Source organism: Parathielavia appendiculata (assembly GCF_033297405.1).
Source record: "Parathielavia appendiculata strain CBS 731.68 unplaced genomic scaffold N657scaffold_4, whole genome shotgun sequence".
Classification (NCBI taxonomy): Eukaryota; Fungi; Ascomycota; class Sordariomycetes; order Sordariales; family Chaetomiaceae; genus Parathielavia; species Parathielavia appendiculata.
The window spans coordinates 1,026,596-1,046,699 of record NW_026944223.1 but is presented as its reverse complement, the minus strand read 5'-3'; the positions used below and the strand labels follow the sequence as shown (position 1 = coordinate 1,046,699).

Genomic DNA, 20,104 nt, shown 5'->3' with positions numbered 1-20,104 from the left:
AATGGTGTTGTGCTGGTCTGTATTGCTCGCTGTTTGCTCACGGGTGCGTTGATGGTTCAGAACGTGAGAGATGAGACGAATGTGGGTGAGATGCCCGAGTCTGGCTTGCTGGAGCGATGGGCGATCACTCAGCAGGGGGGATTGTAAAGCTTTAGCTGGGGCGGTGACCCCACGGCGGGCAGCCTCGCCCCCAAATGGGCACCTCAGGGCAGCACCGCCAAGCCGCCCCGGAGGAGTGGGGTCCGTTCCGTTGCTTGAACTGGAAGTCTGGAACAGGCACCTGTGGACAGACAGGAGAGATCGGATCTGAGGTGGGAACTTACACACCTCTCTTCGGCCCACGTGTGGGCACCGGCGACACAACCTCCGCACGGGATCAGGACTGCGGTTGCGACAGCAGCATCGCTGTGAGACACTCACAGGACGACACATACATACATACTTCTGTCTCCAGAAAACCTTCCATGTGACGGGCAGAGGGCTCCCCTTGGCTTGGATGCTTCCGTGGCTTCCGCGTGGCGGTAGCGTATGCCCAGGACCAGTGAATCCTCGACTCGGACACTGCACGAGTCCGTCTTCCATGATGCGGGTACATACATATCCGTGCCTTACAGTGACATGCCCAGAGGACTTATGTTCCACGGGAAACCTGTTTTGAAGCACAGCTTGCGTTTGCGTTCCGAAACCCACCTATTGGTAGTCCATGCTCTCCTGTGAGCTGTGGGGTTGCTGAAGATGGTTGATGGTATGTTCCGCTCCGCTTCTCCATGGGAAGAGTCGACTGCCAGTCACGAAGAACCAGAGACTGAGCTGTTGAGCAGATGGCCCTGGGTGAACAGTGCCTGTCAGATAGGTATGTCTCAAGCAAATGAGCGCAGAGACACCCGCCTTGTTCTGACATGCCCGTTCGCCTCCTTAGGGCCTATCCCGTTGCTCGGGCCCCAGTGTTTTGTTGACAGCGATGACAATGGTCATTCCTCCGGGCCGGAAGGCCTGCATGAGCGGTGTCGTGTTCGCCTCGGCCGCGGCGTCTGGAACATTTGCCGGCATTTCGGCGGAGGTTGTGGCAGCAAGCCACTCCATCCTCCGAATTTCCTGTGCGTTAACTGCCGTGGGTCATGACAGACGGGGTCCGGATCATGATTGACTGCGCGTCAAGGGGCACACTGCAAGCAAGGAGCTCCCGGACAGACCGGACGGCGCGTTCCCAGTCCTCGTCGCAGTATGATGCTCGCGATACCCAGCGGTTGAGCTTTAGGGAAGCGATAGCGCACTCCTGAAGGCCACGCTGTAAGAACAAAGGCCAAACTTAAGTTGAGAGATGCTGACATAGATAGGTAAGTAAGGTATCTAAGGGAGGGGCCTTGGGTGTTGGAGAGTCACTTTCATGGCAGAGTGCCACGTGAGTGTCCAAGTGGGCGTGGCCGTCTTCTCAAAGGTTTCTCCGAGCTACTCATGGCCGGAGATGCCTCAACAAGCCTTACATTTCTATATTGACCGTCAGTCGGTAAGGCACTTCTGGGTTATGGGTCACCTATCCAGGAACACACAGCGTTGAAATCTCGACGTCTCATCGCCAACAACAAGGCGCTGTCCTTTCTGAGTGCTGTTCGTCGTCGCTCTTGGATGTTGAAAAGTATGTTCATCCATTGGCTGAGAAACAATGCTTCAGGATCTGCTCAGGAGAACCGGTTTTGGGGTGCCATTACCTCAGGTCTTTACAGGCAGTTGTCAACCTTCGGATCCCCTGCTTTGGAGACAGCGAGCCGACGAACTCAATCCTCCTTTCACCTCGGCTACACTACCTTGACAACAGTTTGACGCACTTCCGTTCTTACTTGAGAGGAGGGGTCAAAACTTATGTAACAGCTCGGACTGTCCTCAGGCTGACAAGACAATAACTGATGGTTTCCATCGAAGGCCCTTGCTATCTCGGGTGACACCTTAGGTAAGTCATTGAGTTGTCCGCATGGTTCAGTCCTGAGAATCTCTTTTCCTTCAGTATCTTTGTCTGGCAGGTGCGTTGTTTTCTCTTACACAAGACTGACTTTGATCTGATGTAGATGTTAGGAAGGAGCAGCACGCGACTCGTATTTATTCCTGCTCTTCCGATCACCCCTTCCGCCCACCCATTTGCGCTTGTCTGCCTGGAGAATTTCGCAAACGAAGCCGAAAAACGAATAACTTCTTCCCATTTGAAGGCCCGAAGCAGGAGGGCGGCTCTCGTTTGCCCGATTTGTGGGCGGCTTCTTAACTCTTGGTCGCCAACTCGAGCATTCCATTCTGGGTCATGCCATATTAGGTTTTCTTCTTCCGGGACTGTGCTACTCCCTTCTCCGGCACCTCGAAGCCTACAGCACCACCGGCAAGCGCAGGGTGGCCTCCCCAGCCAGCTTGGGCCATGTTTCGTGGTAACCAATATGTCACTCCCACGCTGCAGCCTTCTGGCTGCAGTAATGAAGGCTCTCTCCTTACTTCCAGCGGTACGTATAGGTGATTCTTGCCGAACTGCTCCCTTCATTTGTCCTTCTGCCACGCTTCACATCCACCTACTGGCACTCGTCCCCTCCTCATCATCAGCAGCTCTCTCCTCTCCCGTGGTCTGCGTCGATTTCTCCTAACGACGCCTTCAAAGGCGGAGATCAGACGCCGCTGCTTTCACTGATCTTTCCGTTCTTGCCATCAATCCCCTCATGCATTGGTACCGTTATCTTCCTTCGTTCCCTTTCTAACCTGCTGGTCTATATAATGCATACTGTATCTCCTTCATCTGACCTGTCGACAGACTCGAATTCGAGCGCGGAAGCAAACGTCCAGCCCAAGTACACGACTGCCGGCACGATTTATAATCCCAAGGCAGCGTCATCACTCCAACCGCCCACTCGCCGCCCAAGGGCGCGCCGCTATCCGCAGCCCATTCAGGCTCCCTCCGGCGGTCCTTTCATGCCATTCCCTGACGCATTATTGTCGGCATTGCCTCTCGAGGACCAGGCTCCTCCTTCGCCTCCGACAACTGCATCCGTCCTTCAGCAGTACGCTCCGCTGCAGCAGAACTACGACCGAGCTGTCAGTCCGACTACGGAGGGTGATATTGCACTCCTTGCGGAATACGAAATGTCGATGCCCAGCATTCGTTCGGGGAACTTGCCCTCCCCGACAGGATATGAAGGGAATAGCAGCACTTCCGCTGAGGAGACGTTGACGTCACGGATTACTGTCAAGGGTCTCACCAACCTGGCCTCGTACCCGAATCCTATGCAAAAGGCTGCTCAGAATACCCTGGCAAGAGCTCGAAGCGCCAATCTGGATCTCAGCCGTCCGGACACTCCCTCATCACTTCCGTCAACCACTCCGGATCTTCCCAGAGATCGCCTCTTCAACACGTATGGTGGAACAACGTTCGCAGCAGGGCCGCCTCAGCCGCTGAAGGCGGGTCCGCCCGGTCAGCGACCGTTCAAGCCGACTACGTTGGAAGCGGCAAGTCGAGCCGTCCGAATTGACGACCAGATCCCGCCCACTGCGGGTAGGTATCAGTACAGATCCCCCGTTGGCTTGCCATCCAGCCTTGACATGAACATTTCTGCCATCCTCGGTGAGGATGACGGAATTGGCGAGTCAGGCCGTCCAGTTCAGTTATCACTTGATGAGAGACAGTATGGTCCCGTGTCGCGCAATCCTCCCGGCCCCACTGGATTTGGCAGCACCTCAACACCGGGTCAGTTCGACATGCCCACGGAGCCAATGGACGGGACCAAGAGGAAGGTCCAAGACACACTCCCTCCTGGGAGGCTCCAACAGTATTTCCCAGGCGGGTTTCCATCTAACTACGACGGCCGACACAAGCCAATCACGGAGGACTGGCACACGAGGCAGCCAGCCGCGGACGACGAGCTCATGCACGAGACCTTCTCGGACCGCACCACCCAGATCAACCGAAACTTCTACGCTGGCACGGAGGGCTTAGTTCGGAACATGGAACAGATTGTTCGCGATCACAACTACCGCCGCTTGGAGAACAAAGTTGGCGTCATTGGCGGAGAGCGCGAGCGGCTCCGTGGAAGCCATACTGAGAGACAGGGTGCTGATGGCAAGATGCAGCCGCCAGTCTTGAGTGTCGAAGAAGTCAACAACATGGACGATGCCGACGCCATGAGACCGCTGCTCAACATGGCGTTTGCCACTCTGTTGAGGTACAAGGAGGAAAGCGAGTCTGATGGGTCGGTCCATGATGCACTGCCTAGGTCCTTCATCCCGGCCGAGGATGCGTGGATCGACCACACGGAGGAGGGCAACAAGAGCTTTTTCAGCGAGCCCAAGGAGGACACGCCGAGAAAGAAAAAGAGCTCCAGGAAGCCAAGACGGGGATACTGAGGCGCCTCCTCAGCCTACTGCAAGGAACCACTCGCTCATATCAGCGTCACGGGGGGCAAATGCATGGAGTTTGTCACATCGGTTGAGACTTAGGGCACGATATTTATTGCGGACGAGTGCGGTGCCTCTGTTGATATCTCACAAGACCAGCAGGAGCAGGGAAAGGGTGGAAGGCGCGAAAGGTTATGGTCAACAGGGGAAGGTGTATTGGACTGATATTTGGTGGCGAGCAAGACAATTGCTTTGGAGAGGCAGCGCCACCTGCTTGGACGGTTTTTTGGTTGAGTAACTCAGATAAATTCAGTCATACGAAAAGGTTGATTACAGGATGTTTACTGTCCGTCTTGCATTGCCAATCTTAGTCCCCTTAGTCCCCTTAGGACTCTTCTATGCGTTGTGTACGTGGAGTGTTCTTCGCCGTGTTGGCAGGACATGTAGGCTGATGCTTGCCCATGTCGAGCGCCCTATCTTGTAGAACCAGGCTTCCCAAGTTCCGAGCGAGCATAGCATTCTTCAAGTGATGGACAATGCATCGCTATAGGGCGACACCAACAGCTTGCCCTGGATCTGCTATCATTACAGAGGGCATCTGCTGTCAGCGAGCTGGCCAATATTGGAGGCGCATAATCAGGATAACATCTCACAACGCTGTGGTGTTTTGGTAAGAAGACCTCCGCCCAAATCCACTCCAACCTGCCGCCCAGCCAAAGTTGTTTACCTTAGGTAGCTCGGCTACTGCTCGTGGTAAGACGCTGTCAAAGGTTGTGTGTGGCAAGCATGAGGACGGGCTTATTTACAGGAAGCTCAATGACAAATTTGAGCTACAAGACACGAGTGAACCAGTTTTCCGGCGTACCGAGACATGAAGAGAACAATGATAATCTAGGACGAGTTGCACGGGTGACCTTTCTGGAACTAAGAAGGTTTGCTTGAATTTTAGGGGCCAGAAAGCGCGCATCTTTGAATCTCGAATGAAGGCTGTTTGCAATTGCAGAATTCAACGCGCTGGATCGGTAGGCTCCCAAAGAATTCTGAGATGTACCAGTGTTTCATAAGGGAGAATTTGAAATAGAAATGCCGGGACGAGAAATCCCCAGTTCACCCGCACACCACCCATGACGCCAGAAGCCCCGTTGATTACAAGAGGGTTAGATTTGAATCGAAGTGTAGAGTATCACAACAGGTGGGATCTATATACGTGACGAAGGCGAGGAAAAAAACGGGAACAACGAGAAGAAAAAGAGCATCCGCCTTGAGCAAGCAGCTCATCGCACGGAGCCATTTCATGTCTCCCCGCTCGACCAGTTTGTACATACAAGTACAATCATCCTAGATTCCAACTGTAGCATCAGCTGTGGTCTGTCTCATCGTAGCTCATGGCCTGGATGGACCGCCCCGGCCGGGAAGTTCAAAGTCCGGGTTGGAGGCGAGGATCATGTCGGAGCGGTTGACTGGACGCCTGGGGATCGAGTTGCTTCCATAGCTTCCTAAAGCCGGGGCAGGCGGCATCCTGGGCGGGTTCCACCGCGGGTTAACGCCTCGTTGGGAGATCGAGGTGAAATTGGAGCGCTCAGACTCAGCCGGACTGCGGGAACCGCCTTGGCGAATATCCTCGTAGGAGTTAGTCGTATTGATGGGAGTTGGTGTTGGCTTCTGCACCTGAGGAGAATCGGCGAAGCGCGGATCCACGTCTTCGTAGTACTCACCAGCGGGAGCTGCCGACGGCCGAGGGGGGAGACTTCCATGGGATGGCAATTCCGCGGGATGGCCAGCAGTGTTCAGCGGTGATGGTAGACGGGGCGAGCCCCTGCCTGGGGTTTGGTTCCACGCCTGCCTCGGTGGCACGTAGGCGCTCCTGAGCGATCTCAGTCAACAAAGATTTTCCTGCTAGAAAATGGACAGGGACAGAGTGCCTTACTCTTCTTGACTATACCTGCTGGCATCACTCATGTGCCGATCCGCGACCGGCGCTCTTCCTTGCTGCAGCGCCAACATGCCGGCAACATCTGAATCACTGTCCCGGATGTTGAACTGGCCAAAAGCGCGTGGCGCATGGGCTGGGCTACCGGTTGACGCATCCATCTCTACCGCTTGCCCTGGAGGCACACCGTCATCAATGCCTGGCAGGGGTGGTGGAGACTCTGCCCGTGGAAGTTCATTCCCGTTAGCACTATAGGCGTCATAGCCACTGACTGAGGAGACGTTGGACATCGAGTGATTCAGGTACCCGGGACCAGGCGGACCGGGAGACGGTCGCCTGGCGCCATGAGGATTCGGGCCGTACGGTCCAGCAGGCGATGGCCTTCTGTCATACGCGCCTTGGTAGCTGGGCGGAGGCGGCGTTCGTCCGCCCCGCATAGGGCCTCCGTAACCACGCGGAGGGGGGCCATAGCCTCCTCTGCCCCCTGGCGGTCCGTAACCTCCACGGCCTGGCGGGCCATAGCCTCCGCGGCCTCCAGGTGGCGGTCCGTACCCGCCATAACCGCCCCTGCCAGGGCCAGGATACCCACCACGTCCGCGAAAGCCACCTTGAGGAGGCATGCCGCCCCTTCCTGGCGAGCCAATCCTCTCTATCGAAGGTGCCCTCAAGGGGTATCCTCCCTCGGCCGGCATGGGATTTCCGTATCGATCACGAGCACCGGGCGACGTGGACATGGAGCGCATGGGTGCCATGTCGGTCGGGCTGCTTGCGTCATTTACGTATGTAGCTGTAGGGTCAGTCCCGAAGGTGCCTGGTGATCTTGTTGACGGGCTCCTAGTTGCTGTGAGGGGAATCCGCTCATCACTGCTTTGGTCGTTCTTCTCAAACGAAGCGAATTCCGGCAGCGTGTCTGCACCGCCGTTGGCACCGCTAACCATCGGCACTGTAGGTTGGAGGACGGCTGAAGTGGCTACGGGAGCGGTGGTCTGCTGGGCTACGCGATTGTAGTAGTTTTCGCCGCTCATCTCCGCGTTCTCGGCGATACGCTTCTGCCTTGCCTTCCTGCCCACAATTGTCCTGCGCATGGCGCACGACACCAAGCCGCTTAGAGCAACCAGGATGGTAGCGGCAAGGACGACGTACGAGCCCCAGGCCAAGTGGGGCACAAAGAGCAGGACATCGATGAGGAAGCTCAAGAGGCACACGAGGAAGTTGACCATGCCAACGATGAACAGCACCAACAAGTACCTGGCCGAGTGGGATGGGCTGCGGAAATGAGCGATGATGGCGAGGACGAACATGACGAGGGTTATGAATGCGGCGACCGGGTGAACAATGAGAAGACTCGAGAGAGTGAAACGGGTCGAGGAGGGGAGGTCGAAGTCGCCGGAGTTGAGGGACCCTGAGCAAGTCGGTATATGAGCTTTCCTAGAACTCCAGGGAAGGAAATAGCAAGAGCTCAGGCAGATCACTCACGGACATCGTAGCCAACCTCAATTGGAGTGCAGCCATTCTTATCGCAGTAGCCGAAAACGCCGAAGTCGACTCCTTCCCAGCTGCCGAGTGGGATGGCCTTGATGATGGGGGTGGAAAGAATCGAGAGTAAAAGCAGGGCGAAGGCCGCGAACAGCAGCAGCGACAGCGGCGTCGCAGGGCGTAACATGGTGGAAAGGGATCAACGCAGCAGAGCCGCGGAGAGAAGTCGCCAAAGGACGAGCCAGCGTCCTCGAGACGCGGCCAGATGAGAAGAGGTCGCCCGATATTTTTGGCACGGCGGAGACGATGCTGAGGTCGTATCAACGGCCGCGTACCAAGTGGACGAAATCGGGGTTTGGTGAATATCGGAGAGCGCTTGTCCGTGACATGGGAAAGGATGAGTGAGGGGAGCGAGCGTGTGCCGGGATCAACGTGTCGCGATTGATGTGATTGATACAATGCGTCGCGAACTAGGCCATTGTCGAAACTCGGCCCGGTCAATCGGCGGTTCCCCGTGAAAAGAGTGGCGGCGGGGAAAGACGCTCTGGACACGGGATGCGATGCACTGGTGAGGGCGGTGGTGAAGACGAGTCCAGGGCGAATTGGGGGTGGGAAATGGTAAAGTTAGGGGAGACCAAGCAGACGGGATTGGTGGACCCGTGGGTGCATTGGGTGCCAGGATTGTGTTGCAGAGCGTAGGGGGGCACTTTCAGCCAATCACATCGCATGACCACGGATCGCGAATGAACTGGAATTGGAAACTCCCCTCCGTCCTGACAGCTCAGCCACACAATGCGACATCTTCGGAGCTCACCTCCATCGCTGCACCACCGTTGCCCTCGTACTCCCTACACATAGACCCAACGGGCTGGTCAACTGCCCTCCATCGTCTTGTTGCCCAAGCACCCATCAAGCCAGCAAGGACCAACGGATAACTAACAAGACTGCCGAATCGTCGCAGCCCAAAATTGACGACCGGAACTCTCTTCCGTAATCCATACCTCCGGTACGGTGCCCAGATTAGGATGTGTTCTATCCCCCCTGAAGGCGTGGCAGTGAAAGGCAAAAGCTGGAGAATCTTCAGATATGGCTCTCGAGTGTCATCTTCAATTCGCTCTGTTTGACTGGAAATAAAAGTCAGTTGCGGCATGCTCTTGTTCAGCGAACATGGAAGTGGGTGAGAATCGCAGGCCAAGCTTAGGTTGGTATATCTTCCGCGCACAGGAGCTCGGTACAATACAAGCGCACTTTTGCATCACTGGTAGTCTGATAAATGGATATCCTACTGGAGCAGCGAACCTCTTCTTCTGGCGCCATCAGAGCATGTTTTCTTTCCCAACCTTACTTCAGGTTTTCCACACAACCCGGACGGTAGCCCCGCGGGCATGGAGGTTCGTACCAAGGCCCAGGTTCCATTGCTTTGCTGTTGTATCGTACAATACGGACGTAAAAAGCCTGAGGATTCCTCCGTAGGTTTTCCAGACTTCTGTCCCAAACAAACCCAGGGGGCACACGATGATATCCCGATCGTCGCTGTGCTTCTCTAACCTCTATCTTCCAGGTCCAAGTGCACTGGAGCCTATTCGCAGAAACTGCCATCACTTTAACCCATCGTTGACGGGCAAACCATGAAAGTCGGAGATTCTGCCTGACGAGACTGACGAACAATAATAAGGTAGGTATTGTACAATATCTGGGCCAGCAGAGTGATGCCAAAGCGTGTTCAAAGTTCCTGCATGCGGTGGAGTTATCTGCGGTTAACACCGATTGACTCAAGCCCGGGAATCGGGCAAGGCGGCGAAAAGTGGACCTTGAATTGTCGTCATCAGTGTCCTCCGTAAGGCACTCTGCTGTCGTTTTGAAATATTCTTTCCCCGGTGTCCTGATTTTCAACCGGCTCAACCTACCAGAACGATGGACTGAAACACCAGAACACCTACCGACTAGCCACTACCTACCTCGGCATATCTATCGCCAACATGCGGCGTCTCGGCGCAAGCCGCTCGGCGCTCGCCCCCGCGATGCCTCCCATCCGACTCTGCGTCCCATACATACCAACCCTCTCCCGGCCCCTCGTCCGCCCGCTCCTTTTCTACCGCGCCTTAACCCATTCGTCAGGCCCCTTCGAGCCGCTCCGCCCACCGAACCCGACCCTCCTCGGCGCGCCCCGCGCAGCCCGCAGCTTCCGTCGCGCCCGCCGCTGGGCGCGCCGCCTCCTGATCCTCTCCGCCGTCCTGGGAACAGGCTACCTCGTCGACCGGCAGGTATACGCGTCGGGCATCGCGCGTTCGCTGCGCACCTTTGGCATGGGCCTGCTGGTCGCGGCCGACTACAAGATCAACTTCCGCCCCGAGCCGCTACCGCTAATCGGCAGCGCGGGCGGCATTCCCGAGCTGCACCGCCGCAGCGCCGAGAGGCTGTCGGATCTGCTGCGGGAGAACGGCGGGCTGTACCTCAAGATCGGGCAGGCGATCGCCATGCAGAGCGCCGTGCTGCCGCCCGAGTTCCAGAGGATGTTTGCGCGCATGTTTGATGACGCGCCGCAGGATGAGTGGGAGGCGGTCGAGAAGGTGATAAGGGACGACTTTGGCGGGCGGAGTGTGGAGGAGGTGTTTGGGGTCAGTTTTGCCGGCGTCGAGGGGAAGGGTGTCATGGAGCGGACGGCGAGGGCCAGTGCGTCCGTCGCGCAGGTGCATTGGGCAAGGCTGCCCGATGGTAGGGAGGTAGCGGTCAAGATCCAGAAGCCTGAAATCGCGAAGCAGATCGGGTGGGATCTGTGGGCTTTCAAGTAAGTGTTGCTGGGAGGGGATATGCGGGGATTGTATACTTGAGGGCCGTTTGCTGACTCGGATGGCGCTATCAGGGTCGTCTCGAAAGCGTACTCATGGTGGTTTGACCTGCCATTATACTCCCTGGTACCATTCATTACGGAGCGGTTGATGCTCGAGACCGATTTTGAGAACGAGGCAAAGAATTCGGAAACCATGCGACTGCTCGTCGCCAAGGAGCCCAGTTTACGAGGCCGCGTCTATATCCCGACGGTGTATTCCGAGTTGAGCTCCAGACGAGTTCTTACCGTGGAATGGATTGAAGGCGTCAGATTATGGGATAAGGAGACCCTTACGAGGCCCTGGATGGGTGGCTACGGGAAGGGCTCGATGGGGGTCCATGGCGCTCAGTTAGACCATCCTGACATGGATGCGATACGCCGCGAGTTGCGCGAGAATCCGAACAGTCAGAACCTGAAGCCGGAGCGGACGGAATGGAAGGGGCGCCGTGGCAAGGGTGGGCTAGGCGTTTCTACCAAGGAGGTCATGACAACGATGATCGACTTGTTTTCCGCCCAGATTTTCAAGTGGGGTGTCGTGCACTGCGATCCGCGTATGTTTCCTTCGCATACTCCGTTGAGGCATTTCTATTCTCGGAGAATATGTCTAATACTTCAGTGCAGACCCAGGTAACATCTTCATCCGACGGCTACCGAATGGGCTACCCGAGCTGGTTCTGATCGACCATGGGCTCTACGTTTACATGAGCGACAAGTTCCGGCACGAGTATGGCGTCTTCTGGAAGGCCCTGATGACGTTCGACAACAAGAAAATCGCCGAAATCACCCAGGAATGGGGCATCAAGGCAGCGGATCTCTTCGCGTCCGCCACGCTACTGCGGCCGTACGAGGGCGGCGACCAGAGATTCCAAAAGGGTATGCTGGATACGCTGGACGACAAGAAGACTGCAAGCCAGCGGCACTACGAGATGCAGCAGCGAATGAAGCAGGGCATCCGCGACGTGCTGGCCGACGAGGACAAGTGGCCAAAGGAGCTCATCTTCATCGGGAGGAACATGCGCATCGTGCAGGGCAACAACGCCTACATGGGCTCACCGGTTAACCGGATCAAGATGATGGGCGAGTGGGCCAGCCGATCTCTGTACGAGGACCCCAACTTGCCCTGGCGACAGAGAGCGGTCAATATCTGGCAGCATCTCGTGTTCAAGGCGGTCTTGTTTATGTCGGATGTTGCCTTCTACTTTTTCCGGCTGAAGCAGCTGCTTGGGAGGGGCGGCGGCATGGAGGATGAGGTCGAGGCGAGGCTGAAGAACGTGGCCAGGGAGTTTGGCGTTGAGCTGCAGCATGATGTTTTTGAAGGGTAAGGATGGCTGGACGGAGCAATACGCACTTTGTCTGTACGATATTGTCATCACCACATTAGACCTAGACGTGTAGAGGAGATACCCCTGGTACTCGGTCTCGGTTGGCGGGCTACTGCAAGCTCAGTCATATCATGGATGCTGTATGGGCCACACAGGATATGCATGCGCATACTAAATTGATTCATGTGTAACTCACATTCCGTCTTGTCTCACACACGCCTGGCCAGGGTTTTGGTTGGGGCGTGGGGAGGTAAAACTGAGACTATGTATGGTGGACGGAGTATGGATGCCAAGCTAAGTTTTCTTACGGTACCTGCAGTTTACGGGGCGGGGCATGGTCCGCAATTCAATGTGCATAAGATTGGGTTTTCATCCATCTCGCTGCTTGATCCAGCAGAGCACGGAAAGTACCTACGTGATGACAAAAGAACAATAAGGGAATGATATAGGTGGTAGCATACGGATGGAGACGATGACAGTCAACTTGAGCTTTCCATCCATGACTGTTCGGTCACTTTCCTTCGGACGATTTCCATAGCCGGGAGCTTTCACGTGGCTTGTGGAACTGACACAACGGGCACTTACAATGTCTGTCCACGCGGAACGAGTAGCTAGAGGGATAGTGCCTAGCAGACATGCAGATACTATCCAAATAGTAGAGATAGAGTCTCAGCAACTATCATCGGCTATCGTCGCAGGTTGACGCTTCGATGGCTTTCATGCTCATGCTTGGAGTTGTGCCTCAAAAGAACATGGTCGGCACACCTGTCCGGATGAATGCTGCGGGTGATGTTAAAAAGAGACCAACCATTGGCTGGCGCGTCTTACCAGGTATCACTACTGCGCCTGGCTGCATTGGAAAGGGGCATCTGCACTCCACTGAAGCTGTGGAGACATTCAGGAATAGCAGGACCACAAGGAGGCGTAGAACCTGACTTCTGCACCGGCAGCCTTTCCAAAAGAACATCTGCATGCTGTGGTTCGGACGAAGAGATGGGACGAAGATGCAAGCTACTCACGTTAAGTGGAGCTACATAGGTACGTAGCCAAGTTTATACTAGTACGAGTGAAACATGATGCAGAAATGAGACACCTGAATGGGCACGTTCTGCGGTGTCTTAGAACCATAAGGAATGGCGTTCACGCCCAGGCTGCTGGGACTACTGTGCTACGCTCATCAGCAATATCGAAACACCAAGACCAGCACTCGTACCCGAATGCTTGGCTGGGACTCAGAATCGGATCGGGCAGAAGGTCGCAGGCCTGGCGCCACTCTTGTTTTGGATTAACGTTAATGGTATCCACGGCCTTATATCGACCTTGAATCCGAAACAAATGCTTGGCCTCCAAGCCAACAACCAATCTCACCGAGCGAGCCAATGTACTCCGTAGCATCTTTTTTCCTCCTCGCCCCTTACGAGGTACAACCCATTCGGTGCCCCTCACATCTCCCTAGAGAGTTATTCTTGTTCAGCTTGTTGCAGGGTTCTGAAAGGCACCTTCGCACATTCTTCAATTCTATCCTTTCGTTTGCGTTTCACCCTTCAAGTTCAACACCGTCACTCCTTCCTCGCGCGCAAGTCTCCACCGCAACGCGTGCAAGCGACCACTGTCTTTCAAGTTTTCGTCAAGCTCGTTATTCTCCGGGCAGGTTGAAGTTTGTGGCGACGAGGAACTGAGTAAGTGCGTTATGAGCACTGCACCATCCCAACGTATCTTTCTTGTTGCATTGGCATGATCGCATTAGCAATGGCCCCAGGAGAGCCCCGGAGCTACACGTTCGCACCGCCGAGCACGTCGCGAACGGCACCGTGATCGCATACACGAGGCGACCGCAATTGCTGACCAGCGCTATGCGATGCGCTTGTGATTGCGGGGACCTCAAGGGTGATGGGAAGGTGACCGGGTCGAAATTGGCTAACACAGCGAGTTTGACAGTAATCGAGTGCCTCTGAATCTCTCCAGCTAACTTTAAGGGCTTTGGTCGACTGGCCGCTATCTTCGACTCTGCGCTCGAGAACCTATCCACTTTCCTGCTGTGCTCCCGGACAACGGAGCAAGTGAAAACCAACGCCGGACAGCCAGGTACAAGTACAAGCGCCCGGCCATACCACGAGAAACAAACAGACAGAGCAGGCGCTTTGAGTTTCGAGGCTTCAGAACTATCTCGCGTACTTGCCATAGGTACTTCGAAAGTGAGGCCGAACTACCTGAGTTCGACGGTAGCAGGATCGTTCCAATATCCCTGGCTTCTCGGATTCTAACTGTTCCGTAAGGTCCTCGCTCTCTGTAGGACGTGTCGCGGCTTCCGCCTCTGCTCGTTCATACTCCCCTCGGATTGTTCGCGATTTCCCGACAGATAACACCCGCCTGCGTATGCTCGCCCTCTACGGTAGCCACAGATCGAGTCTCGGTTGGAGCAAGCAATGACCTCCCAGCCTCGTCGTTCTAGCCTCGGAATGTTACTTCGACGCAGCAAAAGCAGCGACTTGAAGAGACAGCAGGCCGCCAAGGAGCTGGAGCTCCAGCGCCAGCGCGATGCTGTCTCCAAGTCTCCCCCACGCCTTCCTGTTCTCTACAACGGCGCCCCTGCGCCGCAACTGGGACTCAGCAGCGACAACCGGCCTGATTCCCTCGCCATTCTCTCCGGAAGGGCTGAGCAGATGACGGCCGCCACCCCACGACCCTCGATGGAGCCACCGCGCTCTGCTATAAGCGTTCCCGTTCCCCCGATTCCCAACGGCGGCTTCGATCCCTACGCGAGCACCCACAGCATGGCGCACCGCGGCCGCTATAGTTACGCCAGCAGCGCCATCAGTACCATAAACAGCCCTAGAAGGGTTCGGAGGAGGAAGGATCCCACTCCTTTCAAGTAAGCTGAAATCATGCCCATGTCCTCCCTCGTGTTCCCCTCACTCACGTTTGTGTGCAGCATCCTCATTATCGGTACTGCCAACTCGGGCAAGACTTCATTCCTCGAATTCCTCAAGACAGCCCTTGCCCTGCCCGCGAAGAAGCGGGTCAAGAGCACCATCGAACATGAGGAACCCCCGAGGGTGCCACCCTCAGGAAACTTCATCCCCCACTACCTCGAGACCGAGATTGACGGAGAACGTATCGGCCTGACGCTGTGGGACTCCGAGGGCCTGGAAAAGAATGTGGTGGACCTGCAGCTTCGCGAGATGTCGAGCTTCCTCGAGAGCAAGTTCGAGGAAACCTTCAACGAGGAGATGAAGGTGGTGAGGTCCCCCGGGGTACAGGACACCCACATTCATGCGGTTTTCCTTGTCCTGGATCCGTCGCGCCTCGACCGGAATCTCGCAGCAGCCAGGGCGGCCGCGGCGAGTGGCCCACACAATAGAGGGAAGCACTACCCACATGCTCGCATTCTTGGCGGCCTGGATGAGGACCTTGATCTTCAAGTTTTGCGGACGTTGCAAGGCAAGACGACAGTCATTCCGGTCATCTCGAAAGCCGACACCATCACCACCAAGCACATGAACATGCTGAAGCGGACCGTGGCAGAGAGCCTCAAGAAAGCGAATCTTGACCCTTTGGAAGCCCTGGGCTTGGACGACGATGATGAGTCGAACTCGGATCATAGCAAGATTGTGGAAGAAGACGAGGAGGACCAGGACCAGGCATCTGAGCACAGCGACGGGGAGGCTGGCGAGGAAAACCCAGGCTCGCCGACACAGGGCAAAGAAGAACCTGCCCCCAAGCCCAAGCGCCTCTCCGGCGGTTCCATGCGTCGTCGCAAGGCCGAGGAGGAGAGTCTTGAAGAGGACGAGATGCCCTTCCTGCCGTTGTCGATCCTGAGTCCGGACATCTACGAGCCCGACGTGATCGGTCGCCAGTTCCCGTGGGGCTTTGCCGATCCCTACAACGAAGAGCACTGCGATTTTGTGCGTCTCAAGGATACCGTCTTTAGCGAATGGCGGGGTGAGCTCCGCGAGCTCAGCAGGGAGCAGTGGTATGAGGGCTGGAGAACGAGCAGGCTCAAGCAGCACGGCGTGAAGGGGCGCCGATGAGAATGTGTAGGAGGTTGAGCGGATTTCGGGGGTTACTGGTTGTTTTGCCTCCGCTTCAAGCCTCCCGAGGGCAGCAGCGCCTTTTGATACCCTCCCCTCCGCACGCCCCGAGCCGGATGCAGCCGGTCGCATTACATTTCAGCACTCCAATGCAGCAGGAATCGAGGCATCGACACCAGCAACACATGTTTGTTTACAAGATCCACTGAGCCGGCGCCGAGCCCTCAGGCTCCCACACCATACCCAATTCCTTTCCCTTTTTCTATCAGCATTCTTGCCGACTCCGCCAGTCTTTACGACTTTTTCATTCCATAACGAATTCCACCGACAGCTCAGCGGAGCCAGCAGATAGGCCAACGTCTTCGACCTTGACTCTCACCAAAGGAGGTCCTGACCAGCAGAATTGCAGGCACTCACTGCGGGCTATAACAGAGCAAGCAAAACTTCTCCTTCACTAATATACCACGTTTTATTCTGATATGGCCGGACATGGAATACCCCCTTTTCCCTTTTCCCGCGTCCCTCGTCGTTCAAGTAGTTTATTTCTGCACAATACTTCTCTGGAGAAGAGGATGGGAAGCAGCCAGTTCTATCGATTGGCCTGGCAGTCAACCCTCTTCATGGTTCACATTTACCCTACCCTCCTTGGTGAGCAGGTTAGTGGAGCAGAGATGCGAACCGCGACTCGACACAGAAGGAAGAAGTTGTCGTCCATAACTGGGTTTTTGATTTTCCCTTGGGCGGTGCCGTTGTTGTTAGTGTATGTTGTTAGATTCTAAATCAACACGATGTTTTGGTCTGTTTTGATTTCTCGCAGTTGTCAGTGGCCTGCTTGATATCATGAGTGACGAGACACCGGAGAGGAAGCGACCACGTAGCTGCATGAAAACACAGCAACAGGGAGCGAAGAGCCATGGATTTCCCCTTCACTTCACCGTTCCCGACGACACCTTTAGTATATATCTACCGAGACAGATCACACACCGTACAGATTCCTAGAAACAAGCTCACCACCCCAGCTCGCCACCCTATACTACACCCCCCTCCCCGTCAAACAGCAGCACTTTGCAGCCTCACGCGATTCTGCTCCTCCCACTCCTGAACCGCCTCCCCCAACGAAGTCGTGAAGCCGCCAACATCCTTGGCACGGTACTTTCTGCTGCCGCTGCCGTCCCCGGTGTTATTATCCGGGAGAGGGAGGTACTCGAGCTGCTGCTCGTCATTGACGGCCAGGCCTAGCCTATTGCGCGCTGGGATGTGGACTTGCTCGCGGTGCGTCTGGAAGTTTGCGTCGGCGCAGGCGAGGGAGCACCATATGCTCGCTTGTTTAAGGGTGGTTAGGCACTCGGTGCAGAAGCGGATGTCGTTTTGTGACGGTGCGGATGTGCCGCCGTCTGTGATGTACTTGTCCGAGCCGTGTGCGGTGGTACCGGGGCGGGGCTGTGGGTGTTGTTGTTGGGTGCAAAACAGGCCAGAGGAGCACGTGTGTGTCGCTATGTGCGCGGGCTGTGGTATTTTCAGTACGGTTGGCAAATGGGCGAGGGTTGGAGGTTTAAAGGGGCAAAGCTTACATGGCCCTCTTTGTCGCAAGTTTCGGAGCAAAATACCGTCTGCTTCTCCTGTACACCGCTGCTCGCGAGGATGGTGCATATGCTGCAGCAGAAGAAGTCCCCTGGGTTTGTTGTGTTGCCGCAGACAGCACAGGCAGGGAGTTCGTACAGCTCGTCTGGGACTTTCTGCTGTGCCAGGCTTTCCCTCCGCTGCGCTTTTCGCGTTTTCTGTGCCTCGTGAGCGGCCCGCGCCCTGCGGAGCTCATCCAGCCGCTGGTTCAGTTTGTTTGTCTGGTCTCGAGCGCCGGTCGCAGCTTGCCTCTCCTCCAGGATCCGATCCACCACCTGCTCCATCGATGACCCCTGGTATAGAAGCATGTCAAGATATTTCTGATGGTCCTCCGGTACGGTGCCATCATCAGCCTTGAAAAACTCCTCCTTCAAAGCCTCCGCCTTCCCTGCGTCGGTATTTGCGGTGGCCAGTCTTTCTGGTAGGTCTTTGGCAACCCCTTGCTCAGCTGCCGAAGAGCCTAAGGGTCCCTTACTCAGAAACTGAGCAATCTCCATCGCCAAGCCGATCGGGTCTCCCCCTGCATTCGGGATAGATAGGTCCTCCAACTTCTCAAAAACCTCCTCTCGGCCCGAAGGGTCCTCAACCATCAACCTCAACAAAGAGCCGCGCACTCTCTCGGCATACCACCTGCTCCGCTCTTCCCGTACTCGGTCGTCGATAGTTTGTGGTGGGATTTGGTACTCTTTGGCGGAGTCGATCAGCGAGTCAAACTCGGAGAGAAATGCACGGCGAGAGGTGAACCATTCTTGTTGATGTCGCTGTTGCTGTTGGTCTGGCAAGGGTCCGGCAAAGCCATTGCTGAAAGCAGCACTAACGAAGCGAGACCTGAAAGCTTCGAGAAGAGTTTCGTAACATTGTGGGCAAGATACCAAGGACTTGGTTTCGCCGTGCTCGGCGTGGCATTTCTCTCGTATATGGGTGGCTTGGGTGGCGAGTTCCTCAGATCTCAAGGCCGTGAGGGCAGACTGAAGGAGAAGTTCGGGCATTGCAAGCAAAGCTTGGGGGAGATGATGTTTGTTCTTCTAAGCCGTCAAGGTTGGTGAGGACTTGTGTGGAGGTCGAGCTCGACATGAGCTGTGAGCTCATAGAGGATGCGCCAGACAGTAAAAAGACCAAGTTCAGATTGACTGTCTCAAAAACAGCAAACTGTAAACAGAATTCCTCTTAAGCTGTGATAAGAGTACAGATGAGCAGCCGTTGGTGAATGTATGTTCGCATTAACCCTGAGTGATGAGCCTTGTTGATGAGAGTTGAGATGTTGAGTGACCACTGGCAGGGCAGGTTGAAAGGCTCCACCACTGACACCATGACCCTCCCTGCAGCGCCAAGACGACTACGATCACAGCAGTGGGGCTTGAATGCCAGAACTAGCGCTTAGCACTGAACCATGGCACCTGTAACGGCAACGATTACTGCATACAAGAGGGCGAGCTCCAGATCAGCAGGTCTATTCTACGAGACGAACAGCTATGGAGAGTAGAAGAGAGATCGGTGCGTTTCTGCGTTGTAGGTAGGGCTTTTGAGCCTAGTGACCGAACTTGCAATGCACTGATTGGTATCTACCGCCCACCTCCTAAAGCACCCTCCCAATCAGGGCATGTAACGTCGGAAAGCGGGTCCAACCTCAGAAGAAGGTTTCCGCGATCCGAATTTCTTGGCCGTGCCGTCATAGTACCGTTATAGGAGTATAGAAGGAAAATCGCAATGGGTAGCCATTCAATTGATGAAGATGCTGCTTTCTATGTTGTTCCAAAAGTTCCCCGTCTCCTCCTGATCCTGAGAATCGTGGTGCCAAGCCATTAGTCACCACCGAACTGCCCAACCTGACCACCTGCCAAACCCAACACTTCCTGCTCCTGAGACTCCTGGTGCCAAGCCATTAGCCACCCCTGAACTGCCCTCCTTGACCCACCTGCCAAATCCAACACGTACTTTCAAGAATCCATCCTTGAATCCATCGCTCTCTTTAACTTCTTCCGCGTCCCATAGGTAGCAACACATAATACAAGATGGTACGTATTTGCCGCTCCTGACTCACTTGCAACAAGGCACTGACTACCTCCTCTCTGACAGGCTGACAAACTCCGCAACCAACAAGAACTCGAGCGGCTTCAGGCCAAGTACGTCGGCACGGGACATCCGGACACGACGAGCTGGGAGTGGAAGACCAACATCCACCGCGACACCTACTCGAGCATCGCCGGGCACCCGCCGCTTCTCTCATATCTTGCGCTGGCGGAAAACGTGCCGGTAGCGGCAGTGCGCGTGCGCATGATTCGAGTATGCCATCCTACCCTCAGTTGATGCCTTCGTGCCTGGCAGACGCTAATAGAGCGGAATAGAAAATGCTACAGCCGGTTGGGCCACCGCCACCGCGAGAAGGCGACGAAGTGCTCGTAGCGCCGCGACAGGACGGGTCATGAGACGGGTCATAAGCACATAATGTATGCGCAGACGATCACGCTCATGCAGAGACACACAGAAGGACGGCGGAAACGGGAGGTTCAGAAGATGAAGGCATGGCATCCAG

The 20,104-nt window shown here is 55.7% G+C and overlaps 7 protein-coding genes across 7 annotated transcripts; 4 read left to right on the top strand and 3 right to left on the bottom strand.

Moving 5' to 3' along the window:
• The first annotated feature begins 1,683 nt into the window (after positions 1-1,683).
• On the top strand, positions 1,684-4,464 carry N657DRAFT_351041 (uncharacterized protein). Its single transcript, XM_062786927.1, has 3 exons — positions 1,684-1,948; positions 2,064-2,483; positions 2,818-4,464. Exons 2-3 carry the CDS (start codon positions 2,064-2,066, stop codon positions 4,369-4,371), a joined length of 1,974 nt encoding a protein of 657 aa, XP_062648826.1. The 5' UTR covers positions 1,684-1,948; the 3' UTR covers positions 4,372-4,464.
• Positions 4,465-5,745: 1,281 nt separating this feature from the next.
• On the bottom strand, positions 5,746-7,955 carry N657DRAFT_655181 (pali-domain-containing protein; the record flags this gene model as incomplete). The annotated part of the gene is made up of 3 exons (XM_062794575.1): positions 5,746-6,226; positions 6,290-7,694; positions 7,769-7,955. 3 exons carry the CDS (start codon positions 7,953-7,955, stop codon positions 5,746-5,748), a joined length of 2,073 nt encoding a protein of 690 aa, XP_062648825.1.
• Positions 7,956-9,258: 1,303 nt separating this feature from the next.
• N657DRAFT_643852 (ABC1-domain-containing protein) lies at positions 9,259-12,090 on the top strand. Its single transcript, XM_062792635.1, has 3 exons — positions 9,259-10,556; positions 10,632-11,149; positions 11,220-12,090. The coding sequence occupies exons 1-3, from the start codon at positions 9,748-9,750 to the stop codon at positions 11,918-11,920; spliced, it is 2,028 nt and encodes a 675-aa protein (XP_062648824.1). The 5' UTR covers positions 9,259-9,747; the 3' UTR covers positions 11,921-12,090.
• Positions 12,091-13,491: 1,401 nt separating this feature from the next.
• On the bottom strand, positions 13,492-14,334 carry N657DRAFT_643850 (uncharacterized protein). The gene has a single exon (XM_062792634.1). It carries the CDS (start codon positions 14,100-14,102, stop codon positions 13,557-13,559), a length of 546 nt encoding a protein of 181 aa, XP_062648823.1. The 5' UTR covers positions 14,103-14,334; the 3' UTR covers positions 13,492-13,556.
• A 45-nt stretch (positions 14,335-14,379) lies between these two features.
• Positions 14,380-15,951, top strand: N657DRAFT_570365 (uncharacterized protein; the record flags this gene model as incomplete). The annotated part of the gene is made up of 2 exons (XM_062788729.1): positions 14,380-14,792; positions 14,853-15,951. The coding sequence occupies 2 exons, from the start codon at positions 14,380-14,382 to the stop codon at positions 15,949-15,951; spliced, it is 1,512 nt and encodes a 503-aa protein (XP_062648822.1).
• A 735-nt stretch (positions 15,952-16,686) lies between these two features.
• On the bottom strand, positions 16,687-18,429 carry N657DRAFT_670887 (uncharacterized protein; the record flags this gene model as incomplete). The annotated part of the gene is made up of 3 exons (XM_062795570.1): positions 16,687-17,457; positions 17,523-18,346; positions 18,390-18,429. 3 exons carry the CDS (start codon positions 18,427-18,429, stop codon positions 17,002-17,004), a joined length of 1,320 nt encoding a protein of 439 aa, XP_062648821.1. The 3' UTR covers positions 16,687-17,001.
• Positions 18,430-18,961: 532 nt separating this feature from the next.
• N657DRAFT_679836 (splicing factor 3B subunit 5/RDS3 complex subunit 10) lies at positions 18,962-19,997 on the top strand (the record flags this gene model as incomplete). Its single annotated transcript, XM_062796220.1, has 3 exons — positions 18,962-18,970; positions 19,648-19,854; positions 19,917-19,997. 3 exons carry the CDS (start codon positions 18,962-18,964, stop codon positions 19,995-19,997), a joined length of 297 nt encoding a protein of 98 aa, XP_062648820.1.
• Positions 19,998-20,104: the final 107 nt, after the last annotated feature.

Bases quoted from the DNA above. Each gene is read 5' to 3' on its own strand.
- N657DRAFT_351041 (XM_062786927.1), top strand. From the start codon at position 2,064: ATGTTAGGAAGGAGCAGCACGCGACTCGTATTTATTCCTGCTCTTCCG. The intron at 2,484-2,817 runs GTACGTATAGGT...GCAAACGTCCAG, and splicing joins CTCTCTCCTTACTTCCAGCG to CCCAAGTACACGACTGCCGG.
- N657DRAFT_643852 (XM_062792635.1), top strand. From the start codon at position 9,748: ATGCGGCGTCTCGGCGCAAGCCGCTCGGCGCTCGCCCCCGCGATGCCT. The intron at 10,557-10,631 runs GTAAGTGTTGCT...TGGCGCTATCAG, and splicing joins TGGGATCTGTGGGCTTTCAA to GGTCGTCTCGAAAGCGTACT. The intron at 11,150-11,219 runs GTATGTTTCCTT...ACTTCAGTGCAG, and splicing joins TGTCGTGCACTGCGATCCGC to ACCCAGGTAACATCTTCATC.
- N657DRAFT_643850 (XM_062792634.1), bottom strand. From the start codon at position 14,102: ATGGCAAGTACGCGAGATAGTTCTGAAGCCTCGAAACTCAAAGCGCCT.